The sequence below is a fragment of the Heliconius melpomene genome, chromosome 7, assembly GCF_056956725.1.
Source record: "Heliconius melpomene rosina isolate 202511_hmr_F chromosome 7, ASM5695672v1, whole genome shotgun sequence".
Lineage (NCBI taxonomy): Eukaryota > Metazoa > Arthropoda > Insecta > Lepidoptera > Nymphalidae > Heliconius > Heliconius melpomene.
This window is the reverse complement of record NC_140395.1, coordinates 7,173,531-7,193,722: the sequence shown is the minus strand read 5'-3', so window position 1 is coordinate 7,193,722 and position 20,192 is coordinate 7,173,531. Positions and strand designations below refer to the sequence as shown.

At 32.1% G+C, this 20,192-nt stretch overlaps 1 protein-coding gene across 5 annotated transcripts in view; it reads left to right on the top strand.

Moving 5' to 3' along the window:
• The window catches only part of Eip63E (cyclin dependent kinase Eip63E), a 68,255-nt gene that overhangs the window by 27,949 nt on the left and 20,114 nt on the right, over positions 1-20,192 (top strand). For all 5 annotated transcript variants that reach the window (XM_085187691.1, XM_085187686.1, XM_085187690.1 and 2 more), the window contains one exon: positions 12,851-13,009. In XM_085187691.1, the coding sequence (XP_085043817.1) occupies positions 12,851-13,009 (159 nt within the window). The remainder of the gene's footprint in view (positions 1-12,850; positions 13,010-20,192) is intronic.

Below are 20,192 nucleotides of genomic sequence, written 5' to 3'. Positions count from 1 at the left end.
CAGGCGTGTGACTGTAGCGCGACGATTGTGCGTTCAATTCTCAGTCGGGGGAGTTAATTAATAATTAGCTGGAAACCCTCTGGATATAACTGCTGTATGCGGGAAACAGCGTGAGGCTCAAAAAAAAGAAACTTATCCAGTTTATTCATATTTTCTCACTATTACTTGTGTTTGTATAACGTGTGTGGTGTATAACGTTATTTTAAATTTATCACTCTGTTCGAGCAAGAGATATGAATCATAAATCATGTCATGTTTACAGAGGCGAGTAGCAATGCCAGGCGCCTCAGTTTGTTTAAAAATTGCTAGTACTATCGTGAAATATGGGTTGAGCGATTAAGTCTGTACCTACAGATAATAATTATGAGTAGGTACACAGTGCTTTACATGTTTTACTCGTATGTGCTACATTTTTAAAGTGTAAGTAACGACAGCTCGTTAAGAAATAATAAATATGTATACAATAGAAAATATATTATACACTTTATATTTATTATATTCAAATAATAATGCGATTGTTTAATTTTATTACAAATTTATTAAATTATTACGATCTCGTGACGAGTTGTGAGTTCGATTTCTACTCTGTTCAAGGTACAGCAAGAAGCTGAAAAGCTGAAAAAAAGCTACATTCTGAAACTATAATATATAATGAACATTTTAATTCCTCATATACAGTAGGTATATGTCTTACTTAAAGTAAATAACTATAATAGATAACGTTCAAGTATAAGATGTAGTTATCATATATCTAATCAATTGCCTTTTAGTACTATGATACCAAATAGGAAATGAATCATCGATTTAGGGCTGCCCTCTTTAATTGACTCTTATCAGTCAGTGACTGTATCGTTGACGTCCAAACGAGTGCACTACGAGTTAAAATTGTATATTTTATTATACAGCTTCACGCTATATCATGCACACAGCAGGGTAATCAGAGGGAACCTAGAGTTAAGACATTCCCTTCCACATTTAATGTAGAATCCTGGAGGGATTGCGTGTAAATGGGGAAACTTAACACCGCGCTTTGCTTCGATACCAGAGCGACGAAATTAATAAATATTTCATTCCTCGATTCCTCGCATGGAATCGAACCCATAACCAGTCGCTTTTACAATCACACACTTGTCCTCCTGCGCCACGAATGTCCTCTAACAATGTAAATACCAATATATGTTTGTTTTACAGATCCTGTAAAACATTGTTTATTACACATACTCTATACTTACATTAATTACCACTAATAGCGTGATATATTATACACAGTAACAAAAGGTGTTAAACTAAACATAAGTTACTAATTAATAACTTGTAGTAAAGCGTATATTAGAAATTAATATAGAACGAGGGGTGTTCGGAGTGCTTCTGCTAATATATTAATTAAACTTTAATATGTGGATAATTAGTTTGAATGATGAACTTGTTTACTAAGATAAATCAGCTTTACACTGTACACAGAAGGGTTGGCAGAAAGAACAGTGATAAGACACTCCGTTCCCCATTTTGAACCAGAGTGAAGAAATGTTTACTAAAAATGTCTTCTTAAATAACTTAGGCCCAAAATGAAATGCGTTTTATATGTGGTTAGCCATAATATTTTGATGTTTTCATATTTTATGATAAATACAATTTTATAAATTGTTTTGATACTCAATATCGAGATATTGTTTGTATGTGTAACAAACGAGACGTCCGATATTGTATAAGAATTCTTTATCACCGTAATAATTATAATGTTATCGATTCAATGAAATATACAAAATTAGAATATTACAAATATAAAAACATTAAATATAAACAAACTGAATTGTTTTATTTGTGTAAGTGTTTTGATATGTCATATGTTAAAAAGTTCTCGGTCCGTTGAAAAGTTCTCGCCTAATAATATTTGCGAATAGCCACTAACTCTATTCGTAGTATTCTCTTCATTTTTTGTTTTTTTTTATCCTCAAATCTCTCAATACAATGGAAAGCGCTAATTGTGCTCAAACTGTAAGTCGTTTTGTTTTAGATCCCAATTCTTTATGGCGATGTGAGTGAGCATACGAATTCGCCTTTGCCTCTAAAGTCTTTTGAGCACTCTTTTAAGGTTTTTTTTCTTAATGTTGTATCTGACCTCATTTACACAAAGAAATTTATGTAAAGCACTTTATATTTATAACATGAGTATGAGAATCTCACCCAAAATATGACGTTAACATGAGAATTGAAAGTCTTAGGTCGGTTCACAAGCATTTATCAAATTGATGTTTATAGAATAATAGGCCAGCAGTAAAGTTGTTGTTTATCTTTTCAGTGTAATATAGATAAACAATATTATTATTTTAGTTGTTTATATATCTTATCAGTTCACTCGTTTTAAATTTTTTGTCGTGAGATATTGTGTTCATAACACTGAATTACAATACTCATTGAAATAATAACAATGTACGAGTATTCGCATCACGGTCATGTTAGAATAATATAACAATATATAATATACTAGTGGACCTGAACGGGGCTACGCCCGCTTGAACTATACGAATATTTATTAAATATATTTATGAAATTATTTTCAGTTTTCAATAGAGAGATGCGTTCAGCAAGCTCATTTTGGGTGACGTTTTCTAACAACAAACTTTGCAAATCGTTGCTTAGCAACGGTCGCATAGCGACGGTTGTTATTAACATGGCGGAATAAATTGCATGTCAAATTAGAAAGTATTTTAATATATTGGTATATATCGAAAATATTACAAATATGAGAAAAAAAAGTATCCTATGTTCATCCCGAGACCTTCAAGTATCTCTATATGAGTATTTTATCACAATTAAATTAGCGGTTTGGCCCTGATTGCGTAAAATACAGACAGACAGACAGATAGAATTACTTTCGAATTTATAATATAGGTATGGATTCATATCTCCATATCTCCTGTGCCTATAAGTAACAATATTTTCTAAACATATACGCGCTACCTAAAACTATCTTGCCTTCTTTCGAAGTGGGACATACGTTGATTAATATTTATGATAGGTTTTTAGCACAACTGTTACTCTGACAAGCGATATCCAGTGTCTCAAAATATGCTGAAATAGAACTGAGTGATTTGTCACTATAGCGATTTATACTCCGTCACTACATAAATAACGATAGAGAAGATATACTGTAACATGTCGACCTTTAATTACGAGTTAAAACAGTGCAATATCGTTTGTTATTCTACGGAAGCTCTCAGTTTTAATTGATGGACACGTCTGGACGGACGTAGGTGTAGCCTTCGATGTATGAATCAGCTAATTAATAATGACTAACCGACTGGTCCTTATACGGAGGTTTCTGTTCTCAATACTATCAACAGTATTGCTCAATGCTAATTATTGAATCAATTACATACTATTTATTTGACTTGTTCAATGTTTATATGTATATATTTTTTTATTGTCATATGTTTACGAGATATCTTTTGTGTGGTGGGCAAAGGTCTTTCTAATTATAATTTTTTTTATGAAATATAAACATTACTGCAAATAGGGTTCGAAACAACGTGCGTTATGTTCAGACGCTAGGCAAGTCGATCGTTACAGCACTACTCAACCTAATGTGTGCTTGTCTAATAAATTAAGTAATAAATGCACATACAAATAGTCCCGGTATTCAAGCGTGAAATAGTAATTAATACATATTAAGTACTGTTCAGCGATCAGATCAAAGAACTTTCTCTCAATCATTTTAACATGAGTAGTAGGTAACTTTATACCATGCTTACGTTGAAACTTTTACAATGGACATGTTGTAACATAAAATCCTTGACACGTTACCAGAATCGGCGGCTTCCGGCACGCGTCACGGGGGGTTCGACATCACCATTATCTAGTCGCTGATTGATGACAGACTTCCGCGTGTTATTGGGCGTGCGTCCCGCTCGCCCCGCCAGCGTGACTTCCAAGAAACCGCCGCTACTTTTGCTTAAATGCCATTCACACTGGATGTATCAAATTTCTAATATTCTTCTAACGTCATTCGATACATCGAATTATTCGAAGCTGTATTGAATTTCTATTTAACAAACGCAAGCCCTAGCGGGTAGGTTGAGTCACTCGGCCGCACAGAAATGCCCCATTGTTTTCCCTCCGTCGAAGCCGTGAAACTTGGACGGCCTTTTGTCGACTCCCCATTGTTTAACCAACACAAACAAAACACAAGCTTTTTTTTACCATTAAACAAATTCCTGACGATTTAACTCTCGTTGATTTTGTTGTACAAGTGTGCACGCGACCTTACACGCCGTACAAGCGATGCCCCTAATGTCGTTATAATAGATTCTCATGTTTTGCCTCCGTAGCTTCAATTATAATTTGTTACCCACCGGTCGTTGCGCAAGTCCAGTGACGTTCAGAGTTCGGTGCACTTGTGTTGGTTTGTTTATCGAATGGTCTCGTCGTACTCATGTGACATCGTACGCCGTGGCCTCTTGTTGTTTCCTCCCTAATTTGTTTACTACGGCTGTCGTCGGTAGGTACATTAAGAAGCCGTGCGTGCTCTACATATAAATTTGTATGCGTAATCAAAAATATTCAAGGAAGTTGTATGTATCAAAGGTTCCTTATTGTAAAAACCACACAAAAATACGAACATTCTGTATTTATAATTTTTGTGAATATATTTGATATTTTTTTTACTTAGTATTCATTGTTAGTATGTAATTGAAATGTCTGCATTTGGAGGGGTCAGTCATAAAAAACCATATTTACGGTTCCTTCGTGTCTAGAGACATTGCTTGCTGAAAATCTAAATTCAATATTACATTTTGCCTAATTTTATTTCTAAATATTAAATAAACTACTTCTAGACATGTGTACATTGAACTAATTGTTCAATATGTATGTATATTACAGGCCTAACGCAAACTCAATAATTATATAACCTAATATAATGTAGTTCAGGTTTCGGTCCGCTTGTGGTACAACAACTTGGGGAATCGAGCTCACAGCCTTTCCCAGGAGACTGGGGGAGTCAGGGCCAGTCGTTAACCCGCTAACAATCCAGGTCACACTCGCTTAAACAAACGAGCTGACGATACGTCAGAGGCAGACGCGTGACTCATTATACAGTGTTGACTGTTGAGGCACACGTCATCACCATGTTTAACTGAACTTTAAGTGGTTTAAAGAACTTTGCCCTTATTGTGTAACTGTTGACAACACTCGTAATCGTGAGTGATTATTTGGTGTTTTGTATTTGTATATGATACATTGATTGTGAACGAAAGCTTTAAACTTAAACTTTAACTCTCAAGCCGGGATTCGACGAAGCCAGCGTCCTACATGGGACGCCTTTGACGTCTTCTCGAGGAGCCAAGTTGTGCTTGCAAATTTTTCAGGGACAGAATACCATCTTCACAACCTACCAGGTGTCACTGAAAAAGCCAATAGAGCTAACAACATTAAACTTCATGTCCGAAAAAATATCTTGAAATATGTTATTAATTTAATATTTTCATTTCTTCGCTCTGGCGTTGAGTCTCGTCACTCAACAAGCAATATCGCTTCCATAGCGTGAAGCTGAAAAAAAAAAAATGTTACAAAATTACTTTGGCACAAATTTATATGAAGTAGTTTTTTATTAAATATATTAATATATTCTGTGAAAGATAAACTAATAACTACGTAAAAAAAGCATTAACCTCGCAAATTAAATTTGAAATTAATTGTTCTTGTAGATTTGCCAAACGCATGTCGCGATTAAATCGTTACACGAGTTCGTTGAACCACCACTTTTATCAGCTACTCGCGAACAGAGAACTAGTATTAATAGAATAGGATAAATAATTCATCACAAACTGCCAATAAATAATTCGATGCCATATAATTCAAGTGCGAAGTGCGAGCTATGACGCCAATAAGCGGTTGATAATAATCGGAACAGCTTGCAGCGATCGTGCCGAGAACAGACCGAGAAACAAACTTTAATACAGAACGAGAGTTGTGTACTTATTAAGTAAAATATGTAACACTAGCGATTCAAACGCGGCTTTGCTCGTTTTACACATATTGTTTATATGTTAGTATTTTTTGTTTTAAAATCATTAGGTACGTTAGATATGTATAATAATTTGTATTTGTTTATATTTAACAAATAGATATATCGTTTCGCGTGTTTTATTAGCTTTATTCTAATAGCAATTGTGTTTGTTTAGAATTGTATATACGCGAGCTTTATTTATATAAGTACTTTGGAAATATATATACGTTGGAATTAAAATATCACACTCGAGTCATTACAGCGGCACATTATTTACTGAATGATATAAAGGTTAATTTCAAGTAGTATTCTACCTGCCGGCAACCTAACTTGACCTTTGTGATAATCGATACTAACCGCCTTTGACTGCTTATAACCTGTATATAATTAGTAATTTAGGTAGGGTTAAACTAAATTTTAAACAAGGTTTTTATTTTTTAAGTATGTCAATGTACTGCAAATGTTAGGTCTAGTTACTTAAGTAGGCTTATTTATTATTTTAATCTCGGGTAAACTGATAAATATATTTTCATGTTTGTTTGATAATAATTAAGTGTTAATCGATCATTTTTTTTATCGTAATTTTTTTATCTTTATGCATTCTTATTTTTTTTCGGTAGATTGTAGACAATGGAAGTATTAGAATAGCGCTACACCATGTGCAATTTCCACAACAACTATCATCTATTTAACTTATCAGGGATTGCTAAAATAGTTCTGATTCGAAAAAGTCAAAATCATACCTAAATTTCAGTTTTCAGTGTACGTTTATAACGGGATATGGCCGACCTAGTTCGGCAAGGACAGACTACAGCATAAAGTCACGGTGTAAAGGTTATACATTATGCAATACGACTCGCTGCCTGAAAATAATTGTGGAAACGACGTTTTTATTATATACGTTGCGTCTATTGCGAGAGACAGTTTTACATATGATGTATTTATAGCTTCGAGGAAAGACATATGTTGGGAACACGAGTTTCTTAGAAATAGCAAAGTATATTTAGAACGTTTGTATTAATAATAATGTTTGTTCCTCATTTTTTTTTCCATTGTTTATGGTATTTAAGTTATTAATTTATGGGTGTTTGTTAATGATTTTAACGATATGGATGTCTGAGTTGTTTTTTCAATTCTTAATTTGATTTGATAATTTTTTACCACCAGTCATCAAATCAAATATCAACCTAATAGTCTAGTGCAAGCTGGAAGTACTAACATGCAAATATAATAACGCCTAGAACTAAAAAAATCTCGAATGAAATTTAGAGTTTGAATTTTATCCTGAGTGAACATAGAATTCGATACTGATATATTACATCTCCCTTTTACATTATCGAGAACGACACAATACTTAAAATTTAACTTGGCTTTCATATAATGAAATAGAACGACTTATTTATAAGTCGTTCGAAAGTAAATCTTTATAACTACTGTGGATTTATAAGTTTACTAGCGGCCCGCTCGCGGTTTCACCCGCGTGAACTATGTTATTATTAATTTCTGTCTCCATGACTACGTCCTAGTGACGTCTATACAAAATTTGAGACTTCTAGCATTTGTAGTAACGAAGTTTCATACAAACTTTCGACCCCAAAAACAACCCCTTAGAAATCGAATATTGCAAATTCCCGTCTTAGCGAGTACCTACGTCCTATAAGTAACTTATGCAAAATTTGAGATTCCTAGCACTTGTAGTTTCTGAGATTTCGTGATGAGTGAGTGACCTTTCGATTTTATATATATAGATTATGTGAAGCTACAGAGAATCCCCTTTCCTAACTTATAATGTGAAAAATTAAAGAAATTAAGTTTAATATTGTTACCTCCTTTCGTGTTCTAACCTTGTTGTTATAATTTAATTTTGTATCTCTTATATGTACTCGTATGCATACATGTATGGTACAAGCGAGTCTCGCGTTATATAATTTTTGTAATGTCTGTCACATTGCTAAGATCATTTTTTGAGCGAAAATGTAGCAGTCGTCTTGATAAAAATAGAAAATATGTATATGTCGCTAATATCATTTATTTTGCTAACCATGTGTTTATACAATACAAATGAATTTTATTTTTAATCAATTATGTTATTATTTATAATTATTATTACATACGTAGTTGGTGTATATAACATTGTTTAAATCATTGTCTCTAAATAAGTATCGTTAAAGGCTGACCACAAGCTACAACTCTCCTAACTTTTCGACGTAACTTCTCCATTTCCCCCCTTCTTGCTTCATTACCTTTGAACTTGGTATCAATTTGTAACTTTGACTATTACTTCATTTAATAGTCTTTGTATATAATAGTTCCTTCTAAGGAACTATTTTTTTTATTATTCACAGTATTTTAATACTGTGAATAATTATTAATTTGTTTTGCGTTTTAGTTAAAATAAAAAATCACTTAATTTTAAATCAACCTTGATTTTAAGTAGTTACATAAACCTTGTTATCATCTTATAAGATTTACTACATTTTTTTACTTTAAAATGTATTTATTTTATAATATTAATATCAAACTGCGCTAGCATATTTTTTTAACTTAAACACAACATATACGCAGGATAACTGTTTAAAAAGTTGTAAGTGGTCTTATGAAACGCAATTGCTCTTGCTTTTGTAACCTCGCAAGAGGAAAAGTTAGATAGCTATGTAAGTAAAATACACCGCAGAGAATTTTCCACCCCCTTTTATACCTTCATCATTCATTCATTTATGTTTCCGTGCTTTGCACTTTTTCTTTAACTCGACGTTAATGAGTTGCGGAACAGTTCTACGTTTATATGTATACTTTTACTGCTGAACTTTTTTAAACTAGTTACTTACTACGAGTCATTCATTTATATGTATATATAATTGCTTAAATGTAGTAAATATTGTTCAATAGTTTATTATTGTAGAGGTGCAAATATTAATGTTTGATTTTTGCTATTTTTTTTAACCATAGTGAATATGGTAAAAACCTAACTCAACTCCAGGTGTCCCTGGATAAAAATTAGCTTAGAAGATAATCCCACTTCACTTTGTTTCCTCAAATAGGGCGTGATTACCAAGTATGTACGATCCCGGCGGGGTTAACCGCAGATTTAATGTAAACGTCCGTTACAGCGAGCTTAATTAACTGACTACGTAGTAGAGCTCCGTAGAAAGCGCTACTTATAGTAGGTATCGTATTGTCCTCTAAACGTTTTAATGTTATGGTTTGGTAATAATATTTGTGATGTCAATTTTGGAGACATAATAATTATTTTAAATTATTATTTAGTTAAAATTGTTACTTCAATACGAATCGTTTGCATGAAACTTTAAATACTATACTTTAAATAATTTTAGTTATGCTATTAGGTATAATTTGCTGAAGTAAATGGTAATTCCTGGCTTAAAAATATGAAAGAAATTCTAAATTAAATGTTATATATAGCTAATACTATAATTATACGTATTTTAAAATTCCTTTGCGTTGCCATTATTTATATTCTATAACTTAGTTTTACAATTGAATGTTATAAAAAAAATATTCTATAGAACTGTAAACGTTTTTATTTTTTTTTCTTTATGCATTCTTTTTGAGAAAGTACAAATGTCTGAAAGAGGTCAAAAGCAAGGTGGATTGCTCCTTAAGATTTCGAAGTATAGGCTTTTCGATGCTTATTGTAGGATGCAGTTGGAAAGGCTTCTGCATTTTTCTATTGTTCTATAGAACTTTTTATGAATAGAAAAGTAAATTATTCCGTTATGATTGTTATGAATTATATATTATCTAGATGTATTAAAACAAACCAATAAAAGTAGATGAAAAAGCTTTAGTTAAATATTTAGGATCCGTACGCTATAATACCCACTTATAATTAAAAAAAGGCTATTAACCCCAGTCTTGTAAAAAAAAATGACATTTTCTACGCCATACAAAGCCCGTAGTAAAAAGAAATGTATTGAAGTGTAATGGTGACCGACAGCCTGGCTCGTAGTGCGAGTCCACACAATGACTGTTCCATTGATAAAATGCTATATGTAATATTAAATTCTTCTCGAGTGTACGTCATATACGGCGTTTGATGAATCACGGTTTTTATGGCCGCGTTAAATCTCATTGTTACGCCGAATAACTTCAATGAATGTACGAATGTAGTGTATATTTGCACTTTAGCTATGTAAACTGGATGTGTGTATTTAACCTTTTAAATAGAAATACCCGTACAAATAAAAATATTTGCGTTATTTTAACAATAAACATTTTGGTAAAGTATTCCTTTTTTTTACTAATTTCAAAAGAATGCAACATAAAATTAACATTCAGATAAGATATGACTCAGAAGTTAACTTCGATTATTTGTGTTAATTAAAAACGCCTGGCAGGCAGTGTTACGTTAAAGTTAACTATAAAGTGGATGTATTTTGATATTTACGAGCGAAACCATCGTCGTAGCAAGGTCGTTGGTCAAGCGATTCATTTCCGCAACCCGACACCTTATGCACAACGCTGTTTGTTACACATTTTATATTTTATATATTAATATATTCATATATAATATACTAATATAATAAAGCGGAAGAGTTTGTTTGTTTGTTTGTTTGTTTGAACGCTAAGATCTCTGGATCTACTGGTCTGATTTACTATGTTTTTGTTTTGTATGAAAGCTGCATTCTTCAGAAGTGCTATAGGCTATATAACATTACATTACACATATATACTAATAAACTAAAATACTTTCTAATTTGACATGTAATTTATTCTGCCATGTTAATAACAACCGTCGTTGCTAAGGAACGGTTTGCAAAGTTTCTTTGTTGTTTTAAGAAAACGTCACCCAAAATGAAATTATATTTTGATATTCATCCTTATAAAAATAAATATATTATATAATATTTAATAAATATTCTTATAGTTCAAGCAGGCGTAGCCGCGTCCGGGTCCACTAGTACATTACAGTACAAGTGTATTAATATACTTCTATACATTTCTATATTGAATTACTAAATCGGAAATGTGATCGGTTGCTTATATTACCTATAGTTTACTGCTGCGTAGAATTTATAATTCATTCAATGAAGGCTATAATTATTCTTTTTACTTATTGTTGTTCTGCTTATCAATGAATTTACACAAAACCAATCAGTAACTTACTTAGATGGAAATATTTATTATGATAGAGGCATACATGTCCTAAAGAAAAACATGAGATTTTTTTTATAAAAGTATAAACAAAATTATATTTCACATTTGAATGTATAAGCAACCCTTAACAATTATAAATGGCTATAATATGAGTAAAGTACTCAATGGCGGTAGTTAAACATTAATGTTATGTATTTTGACCTTACATCAAATAGTTTCCGAGTTTGTGAGTCACATACAGCCACAATACGGCATTGTAAGTCAATATTGGAATATCTTTCGTTGAGAAATAGCGTTTTAGAAGTAAGCCTCTCACCATACAATAAGTCCAAATAGAAGAATACTGAATTCTTTGGAAATATTTTTGCAATACATATATAACTTTAGAATGTACAGTCAATAGATGCAATAAATGTGAAAGTCGCTTGTTAGTTGATTCTATTTGTTGAAGGTCGTTCAAACAAAGAAATTGTATCTAATTGCATTGTAAGCGAAAATAATGATATTGTAACGTAACGATAAGAACAACTTGACTCAACTAAAATTGTAGCTAGAATAACTATTTCTGTACGTTTTCTCAGTACTTGAAATATATGTTATTTGATGGATAACTAATAATACAACAGGGATACTTCTCGAAAATACTTAAGTCTTTCCTCTCGTATGTTTTATTTATTAAATATTATGATAGGAAGCCAATATATTATATCAGTTCCACCGATAAAATCTGTTCCGGGATCGAGCGACTTGAAGAATAACGAAACAATGCTATCTATCTAATTGCATCTCTACAGAACGGAACTGGTATTATTGGCACGTATACATACACACACCCATTGTTCTGCCATAGTATAAGATGGTCTTATCGCGCCCACTCTGCACGTGCCCCGACACGATTCGCCTCTAATCCTATAATCCCACCAGGAAAATAGCCACGAGCTATTGTTTTTCTACCGTATTTACTCGAGAAGTGTTTGCTCAAATTATCGCTCGTGTTGACACTGTGATATTTTAGTAAGCTTATTGGTACTGGTCCATGGGGAATGGAGTTATTCGGCGTGTGCTCGCGGTACCTAATTAACGCATTGTTCAGTGAAATCTGTGTTCCGTGAAAAGCGAAGGTATCTCTGGTACCGCGTTTCAATTACAGTCGTGAGCGTAAGTTGTCCTCGTAATGTCCGCTGTGTTCCAGAGAATCAGTTACGCAGCGACAGACGAGCCGCCGTTGTATGGGACAAAAGATAAGCTGTGCAATTTGTACCGAATTGTGTTTTGAATTTCGTAGACAGCGTGAATTCACTTGAATTTACACTGTGGCTTTCATTTGTTTCATTTTCCTGAATTGTATTTGACTTGCAGTTGACAAGCACATCGACATATTCTCTGCTCGCTCAAAGCAGTTTAGTTCAATACAAATATAATTTAACTTCCAGATAGGAAGTCTACGGGCTCTATTGTGGGTGATGATGTTACGTCTGGATTTTGTAGCCACAACAATGTTCACATAGGTTCATAGAATAATATATATATGTACAAAATATATGTGTATGGTTTCTTAAATGTTTTGTAGTAGCTTTCTTTATTTCATAAAAACAAAAAAAACGCATAGATACTTAAAAATATGTCAATATAAATCGGTTCGTATTAATTAAAAAAAATCCAAATTTAAATAAATACAAGTAAGCAGTTTAAAGGATAAAAACTAAATATTTTTGTTTGTTACAGCCACAAAAGACGATTCAGAAGTAGAAGGGGAGTGTCGAGGCCGGCAAAACGGCGGCGGCGGCGCGCGCGGCAAACTACCCTACAACGGATACTCGGAGGAGTGCCTCGACCGACTGGAGCCCAACGGCAACATACCTAACGATAAGGAATCCCATTATGGTAAGAGCACTTATAACTGCTGAACTTCTTATGGGATGTGGAAATAAAAGTTTGCAATCAGAAATAAACTGCCCAACTTTTTATTTTTGCTTCGAGGTTAAAGATATTGCATTCTGTGTGTGTAAGTGCTTATATATAAAGGTATATTTACAATGTTTAGGGTTCCGGACGTAAAAAGGAAAAAAAGTAACCATTATATGATCACTTTCTTTGTCAAAGTCATCATCTTGAGATCGCATGATTCGCGAAAATTCACGTGAATTACCTATTATTTAAAGTTTACTAATAAGGTTTTCTATCTTTAACTTAGTTATTGTATAGATAGATATCCTATATTTAACTACTTATATCACATACCTCAAACAAGCGATGTATCCACCGCAACACGTGTGATATTAAACACCCCGACCTTCCTAGTTACGGAGAACATACAAACCGCAAAACATTGATTGGATGCTGGTCACATACCCATCGTGTATAGCTTTTGTCTACGTATTTGCTTGCACTTAGCTAATTAAAAAAAATCAATCCTTGCCTTTTTCATATTTTATTTTATCTGTGTCTTACTACGATTTTTTTTATTTGTACGTCGTACCTTTACTGTTTACTACTAAAAGTGTAACACCTCCCCCATTGAATATCTTTGCCTTATACTTTATTATATCAAAATTATTATTATGAGGGTAGAAACTTAATTTTTGTTCCTAATATTCATATTAACAACTTCTGTTTAAATTATAACCATAAAAGAAGACGAAACAAAATTAATTATTAATATAAAAAAAGTAATTCGTAAATCAGATTTGCGTATACATTAATAGATTAACATCTTCCTCTTATATGTTTATAAAGTATACCCTATAACTTCACGTGCAATCTAAATCTACAGTCGGTAAAATTGCAATAGAGAATCCCACAGGTATTCGAAACGGTAGTGTCATTAAGCTAGACTCGCCGAGAGCTCTACCGGGAATTTACAATTATTATTTCTAGGAAGTGTCTCTCGGCAAATATAAATTTAATATAATGTTATTGTACACATATTTTATATAATTATGAAAAGATACAGAAAATATTTCTTATTTATATACTTCCTCGTATTCATTAGTAGACTTCCTATTTTTTCTTTTTGTGATTATGATTGACTATTACAATTATAATAATCTTTTAGCTATGAAATATTTCTCACTGCTTTCTTAAGTGAATTGGTGATTATTTAATTACGAGTAAAGAAATAAGTATTTATGTTCAATCTATTTTGTTAACGGGACTTGGGAATGAATTTTCCAATTTGATGGCTTTAGCAGACCTCGTTATTAGATAAAATGATGAATGCTTTTCATTGGCTTAGTAATTTATTACCTGCTATAACTTAAACTTAGCTTAGAAGATTTTGATTATATTTAATACTATAAATTGCTTTGCTTCATTATTTAATATCAATAACTATTTAAGATTATCTTAATTTATACCAAATTATTATCATCACTAGTTATTACTAGTTTATTAGTAAAAACCAAGTATCGCGGAAAATATTAAAATATTTTTCTTTGCCACATTTTTGACATTTCCACAACCCTTGCTCAGATATGGGACCCAGAGCCTCGTTTTGTCTAATGAGTAAATTTAAAACAAGATAAAAGATTTTTAGTAAAGTGCAAAAGTAGTCTTACGAAGCAAGCGATAGTAGATTATCCTGTTACAGGAACGTGATGCAGCGCTGTAAGCTCCAGCTTCACTAATTAGAAGTCTTTAGTGAAGTTCGTATTACGTAAAGTCTGTCAATGATGGCGTAATCCCTCTTTTACTCATCTTCTGGACTTAGGGTGTGCTTAACCTTTAAGTATGGACGTCGGGTCTCACAGACCCATCTAGGTCTACGAATTCTACAAATCGGCCACTTCTCGGTGACCTCCGCCACTGAGTCGCTCAGTACCTTTCGTATTAATGCCAAAATGAATGTAGATAGCAGTGGTTGTGTCTCTGGGTCCAAAACACGTGAGTATTTAACTTTCTAAACGGGGCCTGGGTCTGTCAGACCCGACGTCCATGTTTCCCATACATAATGATTTGAAAACACCATATATTTTTATAATATTACAAAATATACTTTAATATTTTAATTGTATTATTTGTATTCAAATGTTTTTATTGTTATATATCATATATTATTTTGCATTGTTTGTCATATATTTTAGTAATATAAATATTATTTACCTAAAAAAAGATTCAATTTTTTTAGTTTTTATGATAAAATGGAAAAAAATGATCGACCAAGCACGTCAGGGACAAATATATCGGTTCTTTATAATCAACATCAATCAAAAGAATTGGACGACGACATTTTATAAAGAAAATAACACTTTATCAAATAAAAAGACGCGTTTCGTATACTAAACTACTCTAAAAATTGAGAATGACTTTGACTCGCGTTTCGCGATCTGATCTATCATTTATTGAACATGAAGCTAAAAAAATAGTTTTGGGTTCTTGAAAAACATGTATACTTTGCCCCCATAAGATATATAAAAAGACAACACATACTTATGTTGACTGCAATCGTCCTGTTAGCCAACAATGTTGAAAGCCATTGTGTATCGATGTTCAATAATACCTTATCTTGAGGTGTTGTCAAAATTTTTATTTTATAACATAAGATGTAATTTTTTTATTTGTTAGACTTTATATTTTGTTAAAAAAATATTTATTTTATTATCTGTCTTTTTTTATAGTATTATTTTCTTAAGAGTCATCCCATGTGGCCAAAGACTGAAATTGTGACTTTAAGTTACTTAAATCGTTGTGATGCGTAAACTTTAATAAAAAGCGATTTTATTTATATTGATTTTGCTTGATTTGAGGCTATTCATGTAAACTAAAACATAAAATTGTCTTCTTCCTTTAAAAAACAGACGGAACATGACCAATAAATACACTGGTCTGACAGACCCGACGTCCATATTTGTGTTATAAAAAAATCACGTCCATAGTTAAAGGTTAATCTTGTTTAATCTGACTGTCCCATAATTTCACAATTGCGATCTTGGTCAAATATTCTGACTCTGGCAAAGTTTAAATGGGCGGAAAGTTCATAGCGGACAGAATAATTAATAGGTTCCCTCTGTCTACATCACAAAGAAAATCTCGAAAAAATTAAAATTGCTAGTTGATACAAAAATAGATTTTCGGTTTATAATAATATGATTAATAATGTGCAGTTAATAGCTCTAGGTCTAATTTACATGTTCGATTTATTAAATAGACAAGAAAGGATGAGTGATATATATATGTGATATACTTAAATCCAAGTTAAATTGGATGTATAGTATAGACACGGACATTCGCAAAACATTTTTAGAATTTCGTCTCGTTTCAATTTCAGTCGAAATAGAATTTTTAGACTTCACTTTTGCAAGCGTTTTTTCTTGAAATGTATACAAATTTTGGATGGGTCTTATGTTAAAGCTATTAAAAATATCGTTTATTGTAACTACAGATTTCGTGTCTTAAGAAACTTGAAACCGATATAATTTTATTAATTAGTAATTAATTCAGTTGTTATCCAATGTAAGCAAATATACGATAGCACTACAATTTACATGTTAAATGATAGTGTACGTGTAATTATGTATGGAGATGTCTGAGAATCCAATATCGATAACGTAACGAGATACCTAAGTGTATGCATAATTTCTAATTGAAGTTTATTAATTAACTGCTATATTTACCTTAAAAATGTTTCTAAGTATAATTAGTTGTTTTAATGTTTAACCTTGTAGTAAATGAAAACAATCAATTCAATAATAGAAAAAAAACTAATAAGTAATTATCACACAGCAGGGTACGTAGAGGGAACCTAGTGTTAATACACTTTGTTTCATCCGAATCCTTTCCTCCACTTTCTGCCGAATTCTGGAGGCATTGCGTGTTGAGTGGCAGAACGCTGCGCTTTGCCTCAACACCAAAGCAAAGAAATGGAATTATAAACGTAAATAAATACTACACTTCCTCAAATGGGGATCGAACCCACAACCGATACAATTAGGTATAACGATTACTTAATGTATTTATTGTTTCGGCAAACGTACACAAACAATGAGGTAAAGCACGCCGTCTCTGCGTACACCGGCAATGTGCTTGACACATGTAAATATACCGCCCATATAAATATTTATACAACATCGTAGAGCGTGGCGAGAGTTGAATTTTAAAACTACTTCAGTTTTTAATCGGATTGTCGGTTCTTAGCAGTTGGCGCTAACAGCTCTCAGTTTTCCTGAACTCCTTTTTTGTTCGTTAACAAAGGAGTAGAGTGAAGCTTTGAAGCTATCTGTACTTATATAAAGATGTTTTTGATTTTATAAAATGTTATATTTTGTGTTGTTAAGTTGTCGTCTTCTGTTATTTAAATAAAATGACTTAACAATGTGACAGATATTTTTTTTATTTAATATTATGGTAAATGTTATGGTAATTGTAACTTTTTATGAATATTAATATGGTAAAAATGTTGATTGATAATAACAATCAATCAGGCCGTCCCAATTGGGACACTCTTTGTTTGTTTATCATTAAATAGATTAGCTTTTTTCGCTTCCCTTTCGTCTGCCTGCTCAACGAGTAAATAACATTCGTATTATTCTTTAGGAAGGGTCTCTCTAAAAGTACTATGAATAAATAAGTAATATGGAAGTGTATTTATGTTTCGGACAGAACTCTACATGTCTACCCTTGGCTTCAAATTCAGTTTATCTTTTGTCTACGTTCCAAACAATGTTTGTTTTGAAAAAGGAAAGAAATACAAAATTAAATCATCGTACATTAGAATTTACTTAAAATGACTCGTATAATATTTTAATATAGTTTTATAAGAAAACTGCTCTAAGTAAAAATTGCTAACTATTAAATACAAATAACCCAATTTTAATCAAGAAATTTATAATACATTGCTCAAATTTACCTCCCCCAAGTAGTTTCGAAGTGAGTCTCACTAGCAACTGAGTTACACTCGAAAGTAATTGGGCACTTAATAATATTACGTAAAGTGCAAACCTGGGATATCGAATTACGAAACAGTTCTATATCAAAATGTACAGCCGTGTGCTGTTTATACTAATTGCGATCTTGTTATGCTAATATTAAATATATATACTCTATCTATCTATCTATCTATTCTGTTATATTATGTGGTGCCTAGAAATGTGTTTATTAGTGTTCGGAATGTTGGTTTAGGATCCAATGTTTATACATGGTGCTCTTGTATTGTAAAATTTTTTTTTTTTTTAATTTGTAGAGAATTTAAAATGTTTGATTTAGTTATAAAGTGAATATGATGGTTCTTATTTGAGGAAAGTTTATATTTAAAAGTATTATCTTGATATCTATACTTCTATACTAATATAATAAAGCGGAAGAGTTTATTTGTTTGTTTGTTTGAACGCTAAGATCTCTGGATCTACTGGTCCGATTTACTATGTTTTTGTTTTGTATGAAAGCTGCATTCTTCAGAAGTGCTATAGGCTATATAATATTACATTACACATATATACTAATAAATTAAAATACTTTCGAATTTGACATGCAATTTATTCTGCCATGTTAATAACAACCGTCGTCGCTACGCGACCGCGTTCGTTACCGCGTCATTTTGATATTCATCCTTATGAAAATAAATATAATAGTCACTTTTAGCATTTCATCTAGATTGAAATTATATTTCTATAGAAATTATATTCTTATATTTCAAGCAGGCGTAGCCGCGTCCGGGTCCGCTAGTGTATATATAAACTAAGCAAGTTTTGCCACTCTACTGAGAGTCTTAACTTACCTAAAAGTGGAAATTGAATTGCCTAAGTTCTCTTTATAATTCTTACATAGCTGAAGTACTATTATATATTATGTGCGTATGGACACATATATAAGACCATTCGAATGACGAAGTTATGTAATTGAAAATATTAATCGAAATTTCTACCTGAAACCTTCTCAATTTACTTTATTAATTTTTGTGGTTATCCAAACGCAAAACAGCTTTGAACCCTCAATACCTGAAATGACAAATGACACCTGTCCAAATGTCCATTTTAATTACGAAAATACCACCCGAAAACGAGGTCGACAGAATTGACGAGGACTTTAGGGCTCTATAAACATTTTTATTCTCCGTTATGAATTATGATATACCTACTGAAACCGCAAGTCAGTGTGACGTGAGCATCGAAATGAATGCCGCAGACTGTAAGCATCAACCATACTTTTATACACGACATTTTCCTATGAATGGCACTAAATGAGCCTTTACATTTTATGATACCTCTTCTTTCTATAGATATTTAAAATTTGCTCCTTTTATAAAATATTATTTATACCTGTAGTTTCGTCCATCTTAAATATACTGTTGCTAAAGATAGCTTTGCTAACTTATGTAACTGTAAACTTTAATTAAAATCCGTTCGGTATTTCTTGTGAGAATCCGTTATCCAGGCGGTGTATGGTGTAAATCATTATCAAGGCTGAGTAATCGATTTCAATTAACAACTATTTCATTATATATGTACTCATATGTATTTAAAAATATTTCAACAACTAGTATTTGAAAACTGAAACCTTTTTCCGGCTTGGTTGTAAATTAAATAATGTTTATATAAAATTGGCTGACAACGTTAATAAATAAATGTCCAAACCTACCTGTATTTTAAATTTATGTATAAAAATGTAAAATGTGTGGATTTTAGTTAAAAATTATTGAAAATTTAAAGTATGTTGGCTTCATTTAGTAACGAGAGCATATTTCAATTAACCGTCATGAATTAACTATAACTGTTAATCGCTCCGCGAGCACTAATGTGTAACATCCAGTCATATTACGCCAGTTTAGTTTGAATTACAAATGATATCCTTTTGTAAAAGGTGCGGAATTCCCACATCCCTGATATCGGCTGTCAGCCACACCCGCACTGTACCTACCCTACCTCCTGTGACCTACTTGTGTTATGATATAGATTATTGCGTGTTCTGCGTTTTCACTGAAACCAACTTTAATTAAATAGAGTAAGTTCGTTTTCAGTTATATTTTTGGATTTTAATAATTTATTAAATATATTTTTAGGTAAATATAGGTCATTCTAAATTGTACATTACGACTATTTAGTTCAGTTGAAATTGACTTTGCTTATATATGGTA